Genomic DNA, 13,059 nt, shown 5'->3' on the forward strand with positions numbered 1-13,059 from the left:
CCAGGAACAGAAACTCTCTTTCAAGCCGCTGCAAGGCGGAGGCCACCCGAGATCAGAATGAATGAATGAATGAATGACACTTCTGCCAGTCATCTTTGAAGTCCCCTCGGTTCATTCACCAACCCTCCTGATTTGCCCGCGACTGAGGGGTTTCTCAGGATGTGGGAGTGCTGAAACCTGGACAGTCTCAGGCAAACCGCACTGTGTCTGACAGAACTCAGCGACAGAGTTGAGTGACGTGATTGAGTGATAAATTTTCAGGAAGAAAGGGGTTAAAATTGGGATAAGACTTGGATCAGATGGCTCCGCCCCATCATGTTCTTTGTCCCACCCCTTTCCACTGCCCTCCCTCTCAGACTCCGCCCTCTTCCTTGGGGAAGGTCACCTTCCAACGCGGGAAGCCAAGTGGGCATGCGCTGAGCCCACCACAACTGCGCACGCTCTTGTTGACTGTCTCCGCCTTCCCTCCTCCCACTCGGAAAACCGGAAGCCGCCTCCCCCTCGGTGGCTCTTGCGCGGCTATCGGGTCCTCGGTGGATCCTGGCTCGGTGCCGCGGTGCTCGGCGGGACGCCGGCGGAGAGTGACATCGGGGTTAAGGGGTGGGGCTCGACGTCAGGATCCAAGATGGCGGCGGTGGTCGCAGTCTCCTTGAGGCGCCGGTTCCCGGCCACAACCCTTGGCAGAGCCTGCCTGCAGGTGAGCTTCGGCTCTGGGGTGGGAAGGGCAGGGATGAAAGTCACGGAGATGGCTTGCAGTTGAGGGGGCGGCGGAGGAGATTGAGGGGAGCACAGGGCCAGGCCTCAGGGAGGAGGATACCAGCTCCCGCTTGCTCAGGGCTCTGATTTTGGACGGGAGCATACCTGCTGGTTATCTTTCTGCACCTCTCTGCAGCCTGTGAGTTGGTCTGGGCGGAGAGGATTTTTTTAGACATAAGAATAAAAAAGAAGTTCAGAGAGGGGACTTGAATTGCCCAAGGTCACATGGCGAGCGAGTGACGACTGACTTGGAAGCAGAATTCGAATCCAAACATTTGAACGCCAAGCCCTTTTTCTGCCACCAAACCATCACCTCTGAGAAAGACAGAACCGCCGGAGCGTGAAGGATGGGACTGGGAGGCGAGGCACGCCTCCGGGGTGCAAGGTTGAGGGCTCAGTAAAGAGGGGAAGGGAGAAACGGAGGAAAATCCACTCAGCCCCCTGAGGATCTGGGTTCCTTAAAGCAGCGTCATCCTCTCAGTATCCCTGTCTGTAAAGGACATATCATAATACCGACAGAGTTTGGGCTTGGATCACAGGTACAGAGCTTGGCGCTGCTCTTATTTATATTATTCCGGGTGCATTGATATGTTTCCTCCACGCCCCTTGTATTGTCAGGAAACTACACACTTCTGATCTGCATTCTGAATGGGAACAGGTAGACGGGGAAGGGAAACTGCCATTGCAATCTGTGTATATCAGGGACTGAGGTATTATAAATCCGTTTCAAATCTTTTTTCCTCCTCTGGGCTCCTGAAAAAACCCTGTAAGGTGGGTGAGCAGGAATTCTAACCTCCTTTTTAGAGATTTGAAAACTGAGGCCCCAGAAAGAAGATTTTTTTTTACTTGCTCAAAAATATCACAGCCAAGAACCAGTTGATCCAGGACCTAAACTCAGTGTTTTGAACATAATGTGTGAAAAACTCCTAGCACAGATCTGGGCACATGGTAGGTGTACAAGAAATATTCGGTCCTCTCCTCTTCTTGCGCTCGCATGAGAATACGTCTCATTTAAGTAACTGCTCTGGCTACACAGCACAGGGCATATGGCCCATCTTCTAATGCTAGCTCTTTCCAATATGCTTCACGTGAACTTAGACAAGTCAGTTTACACTCTTTCTGAGAAGGAGGGATGAGAAAGAGGACTGCCTACCGGAGCCTCAAGCTGGTGCCCTCTGAACATTAAATTGGTGATTGATAGCGACATTGTTTACCAGTTCCTTTTATAGCTGCTGAGCAAGCAATTAAGTTGTGAGAGCCCCACCAATGAGAGTGAGTTCTAAAGCGCAGGTCCCTCTTCCAAGCATGAATTATAGAAAAGGCTGGTTTCATAGGTCAGTGTTGTAATTCCAGGTGAGGCCATTGTAGGGCCTCCTGAGGGCAGAGAAAATAGAAGATTCCCCCACACATGCACCCCCTTGTAGGAATATGCATTCATACCCACAAAAGCCACCTAAAAAGTAATGAGCTTGATGTATTAGCTCTGGGTACATTCAGGTTCCTAGGAGTCTAGGACACAGTAGGATTTCTCTTCTGAATTCCTTTTATTTAGTTTGCACCACTGAACCACAGTTCTGCCTGTAAGTATTTAACTGTAATGTATTAACTGTTGTTTGTGTTGTTGCCTCATTTCTTCGTCTAGACTCTGTATTCTTTGAAGGCAATTACCACCTACTTTCAGTTGTGTATATCATTGCTCCTAGCACCGGCAGGGCTTAGGATACCTATCTGCCAATCAGAATAATACAAGAACTGATACGGTTGCCAGTGCTGAAAAGCAGAACTTATTTTCTGAGCCATGCTAGAAACTTGGCCCTCTAGTTAATCCTATGAGGTAGATTTTAATACTCCCAACCTTCTTACAAAAGAGGAAATAAAATCAGAAAGGTTAAGTAATTTGCCAAAGAACATCCAGCTACTAAGTGGTAGAGCTTGGATTTGGACCCATGCCGCTCACACATCTAGCTCCAAGCCTGCTCCTTAAGGAAGCTTTCCTAGGGACATAACAAGCTGCCTTCAGCATGATCCAGAATTCACCCTTCTCATCCTCCGTCCGGATTCAGTCCAGTTGTTGATGATCTTGCTTCTTCCCTTAAGTTATAAACTGTGGGTTTCATCTTATCCAAGATTTCCTACAAAGGTGCGCTAAGCCTTGAATACTCACTAGTTTTGTAGATTGAGGTAGAAATGCTTTTGAAGGACCCCACCCCCCCACCCCCCGCCGCCACCTTGGTCATGGGTTTGTGGTATAAATTTCTGGACAGGCTACAAAGAAAAAAAACCCTCAAATTTTTGCCCACTTCCTCCTGTATATTCTCCTTTCTTGCCTGTTACTGTGGGACAATCGGCAGCACTCCAGTGGCTGCCCTTCACTCATGTTCTCTGTCCCACTGCTTATTCAAAGATAGCTCTCCAGGGCTTCCCTGGTGGCTCAGTGGTTAAGAATCTCATGCCAATGCAAGGGACATGGGTTCGAGCCCTGGCCCAGGAAGATCCCATATGCCGTGGAGCAACTAAGCCCGTGCGCCACAACTACTGAGCCCACGTGCCACAACTACTGAAGCCTGCGCGCCTAGAGCCCATGCTCTGCAGCAAGAGAAGCCACGACAGTGAGAAGCCCGTGCACTGCAATGAAGAGTAGCCCCAGGGCTTCCCTGGTGGCGCAGTGGTTGAGAATCTGCCTGCCAATGCAGGGGACATGGGTTCGAGCACTGGTCTGGGAGGATCCCACATGCCGTGGAGCGACTAGGCCCGTGAGCCACAATTGCTGAGCCTGCGCCTCTGGAGCCTGTGCTCCACAACAAGAGAGGCCGCAATAGTGAGAGGCCCGCACACCGCGATGAAGAGTGGCCCCCACTTGCCGCAACTAGAGAAAACCCTCGCACAGAAACGAAGACCCAACACAGCCATAAATAAATAAATTAAATAAATAAATAAATAAATAAAATTAAAAAAAAAAAAAAGATAGCTCTCCATGAGAATTCCCTGGCAGTCCAGTGGTTAAGACTCCACGCTTCCATTGCAGGGGGCTTGGGTTCAATCCCTGGTCAGGGAACTAAGACCCCGCAAGATGCGTATGGGGAAAAAAAAAGGCAAAGATAGCTCTCCAGAAAGTCTCCCCTCTCCCCTGCCTTATCAGGTTTTCCTTCTCTGTTGTATCAGCAGCAGCAGCACACAAGCATGGTGTAATTTCTTCCATCTTAAAATAAAAATAAAAAGCCAGATCCAGCCACCACCCCAGTTCTCCACTCATCTTTATAGAAAAATGTCTCAAGAGGTGTCTAAACTCGCTGACCACAGTTCATCTCCCCACATCTTCCCATGAACCTATTCCAGTCAGACTTTTCACGCTTACCACTTAACGGAAAGTACTTGGGTCAGGGTCACCAGTGACCTTGGCTTTGTTAAATCTAACGTCAGTCCTCTGTTCTCATGGTACTTTGCTCTCTGAAGCATATTGTTCACTCCCTCCTCAAAACACTTTTTTTGGCCCGACTCCCAGGACATCCCAGGCTTCAGGTTTTCCCCCTTGCACGTTGGCAGTTCTTTCTGTCTCCCTTTGCTGATTTCTCCTTTTTGCCCCAAACTCTAAATGCTGTGGCTCAGTCCTTAGGCCTCGTCTTTATAGACACTCCTTTGGGCTTTAGATACCTCCTAAATTTATGTCTCCAGCCCAGACTTCACCCCAAATCTTCAGATTCAGATGGCCACCCAACTATATTCTCAAAATTTCCTCATGGATATTTAATAAACTTTTCTTGCCTAAAACCAAAATCCTGCCACTCCCCTGCCACACACACACCAACTTTCCCTCCCATCGCGGTTGATGGCAACTTCATCCTTCACGTGGCGTGGGCCAAAAACTTTCGAGTCATCCTTGCTCTTTGCCTCACTCCCAATCTGTAAGCAAATCTGTCAGTTCCTTCTTAAAGTGTATTTAAAAACTAACCGCTTTTTCACCATTTCCACAGCCACCAGCCTCGTTCAAGCCATCATCATCTCTTAGCTGATTATCGCAGTTACTTCCTGCTTTTCTTGCTTTCATCTTTGCACCTCTACAGTTGGTTCTCAAAACAGGAGACAACGTGATCCTTCCAAAACTTGTCTTTGTCACTCCTCAAAACCTTCCAGTAGTTTCCCATCTTACTCGGAGTAGAAGCAAAAGTCCTTCCAAGGCCCTGCATGGTCTGGTTCTTCCATTAACGTCCTGATTTCCTCTCCTGTTCTGTCCCTCTCACTCACTCCATTCTCAGCTACCACCGGCGCCTCGTTTCTCCTCACACACATTCCCACCTGAAGATCTTTGTGCTCCGTGCTCGTTCTGCCTTCTGTGCTCTTCCCCTAGATTTATGTGTGGCTTGCTTACTCACCTGCTTCGGATCTTTGCTCAAGTGTCAGCTTTTCAGTGAAGTCTTCCCTGGCCACCCCGTTTAGAGTTGTCTCCAGTTGTCTGACAAACTGTAGGTTTTATTTGTGTGCGTCTCCTCCAATCACTGTGTAAGCTGCACAGGACTGGGATGTATGTCTGTTTGGTCCTTGACTCCCCCAAAGCCCAGAACAGTCCCTGGAGCATAGTAGTTGAACAAATAAGTGAATGACTATATCTGGACCAACTACCGCCTAAAATCTTGCTGATTGTTTAAGTAGAGTAAAAACTTTTGCTCTATGCATCTTTTGGGGGAGAGGAATTATCTTTTTGTGCTGTTCTGTTTTGGATTTGCATTTTCACCACTATGTAGCGGCTAAAAGGTTGGACTTTGGAGTCAGATGACCTATGTTTGAATCCTGACTCTTTTGTTATATGACCTTATTCTCATTTTTTAATTAAGAATAAAAAACTTTCCTCGTAGAGATGTTGTAAAGATTAGACATAATTTAGTACGACATCTGGCACGTGGTAAGGGCTGAGTGATGAAAGCTATTATTATTACTTCCACTGCATACACCTACAGAGCAAATTTTTAGATTTCTTTGGGGAATGTTTTTTTAATCACAGCTCCCAAAATCCTGTGTATTAACTCTTAGTTCAGCCCTCAAGATGAACAAAGTTCCATCACTTTTAGAACCACAACCTGCCCTGGCCATTTTGATTTCAGTATCTTCTCTCTTCATTCCTGTTAGCCCCCCCTTACCCCACCAAATGTTGTATAAAATACGTTGTATAAAAAACTCAAAATGAATTTAAATTAGTTATTTTGGAAAAAAATTAGTGACACTTTGGGGTACCCCAAAACTTATGTTGGGCTTTATCACCTTCAGATACTCTGTTGTGTGGTTTTTTTGTTTGTTTGTTTGTTTTATTTATTTTTTTTTTTTTTGGCTGCATTGGGTCTTCATTGCTGAACGCAGGCTTTCTCTAGTTGTGGCAAGCGGGGGCTACTCTTTGTAGCGGTGCGCAGGATTCTCAGGGCTTCTCATTGCAGTGGCTTCTCTTGTTGCGGAGCACGGGCTCTAGGCGCACGGGCTTGTTGTGGCTCACGGGCTCAGTAGTTGTGGCTCGCGGGCTGTAGAGCGCAGGCTCAGTAGTTGTGGCTCATGGGCTTAGTTGTTCTGCGACATGTGGGATCTTCCCAGACCAGGGCTCGAACCTGTGTCCCCTGCATTGGCAGGCAGATTCTTAACCACTGCGCCACCAGGGAAGTCCCTGTATATTTTTTAAAGGCATTTTATCCCTCTCCCCCTACTACTGCCTCAGGCATAGCAGCCGCCCACCCTGGGAAACAGTTTAGCAGTTTCTTAAAAAGTTAAACATATAACTACCATACAACCCAGCAATTACACTCCTGGGCATTTATCCCAGAGAAATGGAGACTTATGTTCACACAGAAACTTGTCCACAAATGTTCATTAAACTTTATTCATAATAGCCCCAAACCTGGAAACAACCTGCATATCCTTCAGTGGGTGAATGGCTTAACAAACTGAGGTGCATCAGACCATGGAACACTACTTGGTAATAAAAAGAAATGACTGTTGAGGCACACAACTTGGCTGAGTCTCTAGAGAGTTATGCTGAATGGGAAAAAAGCCAGTCTCCCAAAATTACATATGAGATGATTACGTTATATAACATTCTTAAAATGACAAAATTACAGAAATGTAACAGATGAGTGATTGCTAGGGGTGAAGGAGTAGGAATGGGAGGCCTGAGGGGCATGGCTATGGCTGTAAAAGAGCGGATCTTTGCGGGGATGGAAATAATATTCTGTACCTGGACTATATCAGTGGTAATATTCTGGTTATGATATTGTGCTGTAGTTTTGTACAGTGTTACCACTGGGGGAAATTGAGTGAAGAGTACATGGGATCTCAGTATTATTTCTTATAAATGCATGTGATTCTACAGTATTTCCAAATGAAAAGTGTAATTTAAAAAACTAACAATCTATGGATATATGCAACAACATGAATGAATCTCAGAGCATCATGTTGAGCGAAAGAAGCTAGACTCAAGATGTATTATCTCATGGCATGTATATGAAATTCTATAAGAGGCAAATCTGTAGTGATAGAAAGCCGATCAGTTGCCAGTGGTAGGGAGAGGGTGCTGACTGCAAAGAAACACTAGAGAACTTTCTGAATGGAAATATTCTGTCATAATTGTGGTAGAAGTTATACAACTTCATCAAAACTCATCAAATTATACACTTAAAATTAGTGAATTTTATTGTAATGAATATACCTCATTAAATCTAACAAAAACAAAAAAGGGGGTGTGTTAAGCAAGCAAAAGGCCTCTGGAGCTAATATCTTGAAGAGGGAATTCCCTGGTGGTCCAGTGGTTAGGACTCCACGCTTTCACTGCCGAGGTTGCAGGTTCCGGGCAACTAAGATCCGGAAAGCCATGCGGCACAGCCAAAAAATAATAATAATAATATCTTCAGGAATCTTTTCACTTCTTCCACTTCCTCTTAAACACCACAAGGTGGCATTAGCCAAACGTTCCTGTCATTTCACAATGGAGTCCCTAGTGAAAAGTGTTCATTTGTAGAAATGACTTTCCTTTTATTAATGATCTTAGCCAGCTTGGTTATAAGATAAAATACAGCTTTCATCCTCACCTTCACTTTCATTTTCTTCATACATTTTCTTCTTTTATACTGAGAGCTGATATTTTCAGCTTCATTTAATTTGGGGCGGTTTTTGCGAGCAAGTAATAAACTCCATTGCATTTCTTATAATTACTCAATTAACCTTAAGAGTTTTTACTTTCTTTAACAGTGTATAAGAGAATTAGCTGGCCTGGAATACCATCTGAATATTTCTTTTTTTTTTTTTTTTTTTTAATTTTTATTTATTATGTTTATTTTTGGCTGTGTTGGGTCTTCGTTTCTGTGTGAGGGCTTTCTCCAGTTGCGGCGAGTGGGGGCCACTCTTCATCGCGGTGCGCGGGCCTGTCACTATCGCGGCATCTCTTGTTGCGGAGCAGAGGCTCCAGACGCTCAGGCTCAGTAGTTGTGGCTCACGGGCCCAGTTGCTCCGCGGCATGTGGGATCTTCCCAGACCAGGGCTCGAACCCGTGTCCCCTGCATTGGCAGGCAGATTCTCAACCACTGCGCCACCAGGGAAGCCCCCATCTGAATATTTCTATCTTCAACTTATAAGTGCTCTTTGGACTGGCAGGATCCCTCATCACCACAGTAGAAGCTCAGCAGGACTTGTTGAGACCTTGTTTCATCTTCCTAAATGCAAAAGGGCTTCAAGGGCTATGGGATGGGGGCAGCTTAGCATTACAGTTAAGTCCCCTACATACGAACAAGTTTCATTCCGAGAGCGCGTTCGTAAGTCCAGTTTGTTCGTAAGTCCAACAAAGTTAGCCTAGGTACCCAACTAACACAATCGGCTATATAGTACTGTACTGTAATAGGTTTGTAATACTTTTCACACAAATAATACATAAAAAACAAACAAACACAAAAGATAAAGAAAACATTTTTAATCTTACAGTACAGTACCTTAAAAATACAGTAGTACAGTATAACAGCTGGCATACAGGGGCTGGCATCGAGTGAACAGGCAAGAAGAATTACTGACGGGAGGAGGGAGAGGAGGTGGGAGATGGTTCCTTGCTGGAACCAGATGCACGTTCGCACCTTTGAAAGTTCGCAACTTGAAGGTTCTCATGTAGGGGATTTACTGTATACAGTAAGTGGTTAGGACTCTGTGCTTTCACTGCCGAGGACCGGCATTCAATCCCTAGTCGGGGAACTAAGATCCCACAAGCCACACAGTGCAGCCAGAAAATAAAATAAAAAAATAAAATTGTATTAAAATTTTTTAACTAAATTAAAAAAAATTGATAGACTGAGTAATGCACATTGCCCTCCCTAACATGGATGAGCCTTATCCAATCAACTGAAGGCCTCAGTAGAACAAGAGGCTGACCCTCCTTCGAATAAGAGGAAGTTCCTCCTGCCTGACTGCTTTCAAACTAAGACATTGATATTTTTGCTTGCCTTTGGACTTGAAATAACGACTCTTCCTGGGTCTTGAGCCTGCTGGCCTTTGGACTAGAATTATACCATTGGCTCTCCAGCTTGCCAACTGCAGATCTTGAGACTTGTTATCCCCTGTAATCACATGCGCCAATTCCTTATAATAAGTCTCTTTTCATATATGTGTATATATATGTACACACCATTGGTTCTGTTTCTCTGGAGAACCCTAACTAATACACCTGCCCTTAAGGAGTTAAGACGTAAAGAGAAGAAAACAGCACCAAGAAGAGACCTAAGAATATTCATAAATGAATAGTACAGTGTTTAGGAACATGGGTTCTGGAGCCAGACAGACAGACCTGGGTTCCAATCCTGGCTCCACTCACCAGCTCTGTAATCACGAGCCCATCACTTGATCTCTGAGCCTCATTTTTCTCGTCTTTAAAATGAAGATTCAGTGGAGTAATTAATATAAAGCATTTAATTCGGTGCCAGGCAATAATAAATAGTGGTTTTTTAAATGAGTATAAACTTAAATATGAAACTTTTTTTTGAGCAACAGCACCCTTTTTGCAAATATGTTTTTATGCGGAGGCTGTTGTGGTTGAAGGCGTGAGGGAAGTCAGGCCCACCCTCTTAACCTTATCTATCCCAGCAGCCCCTGGGTGGCACTCTAGGATTCCTTGGCTCGCTGTGTGAAACCCACTGGCAGAGACTGCAAGTGCCCAGGAGATGGAACAGTATCATCAGAGAGAGCAGGTCTCAGCTGTTTGTTAGTTCCCTAAATTTATTTTAAGATACAATATTCTTTATCTTGTTTCCTGCCATAATGCTATGGACGGAATGTTTGTGTTCCCCCAAAATTCATATGTGGAAGCCCTAATCCCCACTGTGGTGGTATTTGAAAATGGGGCCTTTGAGAGGGAATTAGGGTTAAATTAGGTCATGAGGGTAGGACCTGTATGATGGGATTAATGCCTTTATAAAAAGAGGAAAAGACATGAGATCTCTTTCCAACATGTGAAGATAGAGCAGGAATGTAGGTCTCTGCAAACCAAGAAGGTCCTCACTAGACATCGAATCTGCTGACACCTTGATCTTGGGCTTCCCAGCCTCCAAAACTGTGCGAAGTAAATGATTGTTGTTTAAGCCACCCAGCCTTCGGTATTTTCTTACAATGGCCCAGACTAAGACACCTAATCGAAAAGCACCAGCATCTCATTTTGACAACTGCAGTGGCTTTCTAACTGGTTTCCCCAGATGTCATGTGACAGTTCTTCCCTTGTAAGCCAGTGATGTTCTTCTCAAAAATAAAAATGATTGTGTCACCCACCTGATAAATTTTTATTAGCTTCTTATTGCTCTTAGGATAAAATCAAAACTTACAAGTCTTTCTTAAGTTCCTCGAGTCTGCCACTCTTCCATCCCTTGTCAAGTCACCCTGCTTTACAGTGGACTTCTCTCGGTCCTCACAGGTGCCTGTGCTCTCCCCCACCCGGGCCTCTACATGTGTTGTTCCTAGGTTTATAACACCCTGTTCTCCTTCCCCTTCATCCCTATACATCAAGCCTCAGCTTAAATATCATTTATAGAGCCTTCCCCGACCACTTAGACTAGTGCAAGTCTCTGCTGCATTCTTCCCTCTCTACACTTTACTGTGAATATTTCATTTATCTTCTTGCTCACTACAAAGTAGATTCTATAAGGGCAAAGGCTATGTCTCTTTTGTTAAGCACCATTTCACCAGCCCCCAGCACCATGTCTGGCATATTACAGGTACTTAGTATTGTGTGTTGGATATTGGATGACTGCCTATCCCAAGAAGACTGTGTCAGTAATGTGTGGGTTTGTATCCAGTATTGCAGTTTATAGTGGCAACTAAACAGAAGGATTTATCTTGCATTTTTAATGGTTTTTTTTTTCCTTCTTATGAACTTTTTAAATTTCAGGCCTGCCGTGGGGCCCAGACAGCTGCAGCCACAGCTCCCCGCATCAAGAAATTTGCCATCTATCGATGGGACCCAGACAAGACTGGAGATAAACCTCATATGCAAACTTACGAAATTGATTTGAATAAGTGAGTATCTCTGTGAAAGCTAGGTATTTGATAAATGAAGGTGAGCTCTTGATCTATTTCAGGGACATGCTTTTCCCATCCTTGGAAGGTTTAAAAACAGATTATCCAGTGGCTCTGGAATTTATCATCTATTTTTAAAACAACAAGGTAGATACCTGATTCAAAAACATAATACCAAGAACAACTTTTACAAAATTCATTTCCTTCCCGCAAATCAAAGTATAACAGTTTCTAGGAATACTGACAGAGATAGCATTATGCATAGTATCTGAAGTCATTAACACATTAACAATTTTAAAATACTCAATGTTTTTATGTTAATTTACGTATATGGACCTATGTATTCTGTAATAATGATAAGCACTGTAAACTTGGCTGGAATGGTGATAGGACAAGATAGGGGTGTAGTTTAAATATTAAAAATGATCCATACCTATGTATTAGCTTTCTGTTTCTGTCGTAATAATTGCCGCAAACTTAGTGGCTTAAAACAACATAGATTTATTATCTTATAGTTCTGTAGGTTAGAAGTCTGGTAAAGGTTTCGTGACTAAAATCAAGGTGTCAGCAGGCTGTGTTCCTTTCTGGAGACTAGAGAATCCGTTTTCTGCTCCTTCAAGCTGTTGGCAGAATTCAGTTCCTTATGGTTGTAAGACCGAGGTCCCTGTTTTCTTGTTGGCTAAAAGCTGAGAGCCATTCCCAGTTTTTAGAGAAAACTGCATTCCTTGGCTCATAGTCCACATCTTCAAAGCCAACAACAGCACGTTGAGTCCTTCACATTACCACTCCTGAACCACTCCTCTTCCATCTTGTTTTTTTTTTCATTTTATTTATTTATTTTTGGCTGCATTGGGTCTTCGTTGTGGTGCATGGGCTTCTCATTGCGGTGGCTTGTCTTATTGCGGAGCACGGGCTCTAGGTGCGCAGGCTTCAGTAGTTGTGGCACGTGGGCTCAGTAGTTGTGGCACGTGGGCTCTAGAGCACAGGCTCAGTAGTTGTGGCACACGGGCTTAGTTGCTCCGCGGCATGTGGGATCTTCCCGGACCAGGGCTCGAACCCGTGTCCCCTGCATTGGCCGGAGGATTCTTAACCACTGAGCCACCAGGGAAGCCCCCTCTTCCATCTTTAAAGAATCTCCACAGGTAGCCAAAAGGAAAGAAGAATCTAGTGGGCTGGGCTCTAGCTTCCCACCACTCCACACCTCCACCTCCCAAGTAGAACCAGAGCTGCTCTGTTTTATGATCTGTTTTATTTGTAAATGAATAAGTATTTCTTTTGAACAAAAGCTTCCATGGCACCAAAAAAATTATTTGAAAACCACAGGTACTTTAAATGCTTTTTTTAAACTCTATCAACACACAAACTCTTTTAATAAGATAGAGTTAATTGATATATAATCTTCTTCTCAGACAAAATTATCAAATATTCAGCAACCAGAAATTATTAATAAAATTCAAAGAAAGGGAAATTGTACAGGCCACATTTTCTGACCATAATACAATAAAACTAAAAATTCATATTAAGAACAAAATAACCCTAATTACTTGGAAATTTAAAGCACTCTTTTAAATAACCACTTGATTAAGGAATAATAAAAATATTATTATCAGATACTTAGGAAATAAAAACATTGCGAATTAAAACTACAGAATGTGATTAAAACTGGAAGAGTTAAATTCATAATTCTATTTTTAATGATAAAATTTAAAGTGATTGCGTTTACTTCCAGTAATGGCAGAATAGTTTCCCGCATACTAACCCTTCAACAAATAATAACTGTACACTCTG

General features: G+C 43.8%; 1 protein-coding gene across 1 annotated transcript in view; it reads left to right on the forward strand.

The window, feature by feature from the left end:
- Positions 1 to 432: 432 nt before the first annotated feature.
- The window catches only part of SDHB (succinate dehydrogenase complex iron sulfur subunit B), a 37,604-nt gene continuing 24,977 nt past the window's right edge, over positions 433 to 13,059 (forward strand). Inside the window, exons 1-2 of the mRNA XM_082403042.1 lie at positions 433 to 697; positions 11,144 to 11,271. Coding sequence (XP_082259168.1) covers positions 626 to 697; positions 11,144 to 11,271 — 200 coding nt within the window. The 5' untranslated portion in view covers positions 433 to 625. The remainder of the gene's footprint in view (positions 698 to 11,143; positions 11,272 to 13,059) is intronic.

The sequence above is a fragment of the Balaenoptera borealis genome, assembly GCF_965194805.1.
Source record: "Balaenoptera borealis genome assembly, chromosome: 1".
NCBI classification, from domain to species: domain Eukaryota; kingdom Metazoa; phylum Chordata; class Mammalia; order Artiodactyla; family Balaenopteridae; genus Balaenoptera; species Balaenoptera borealis.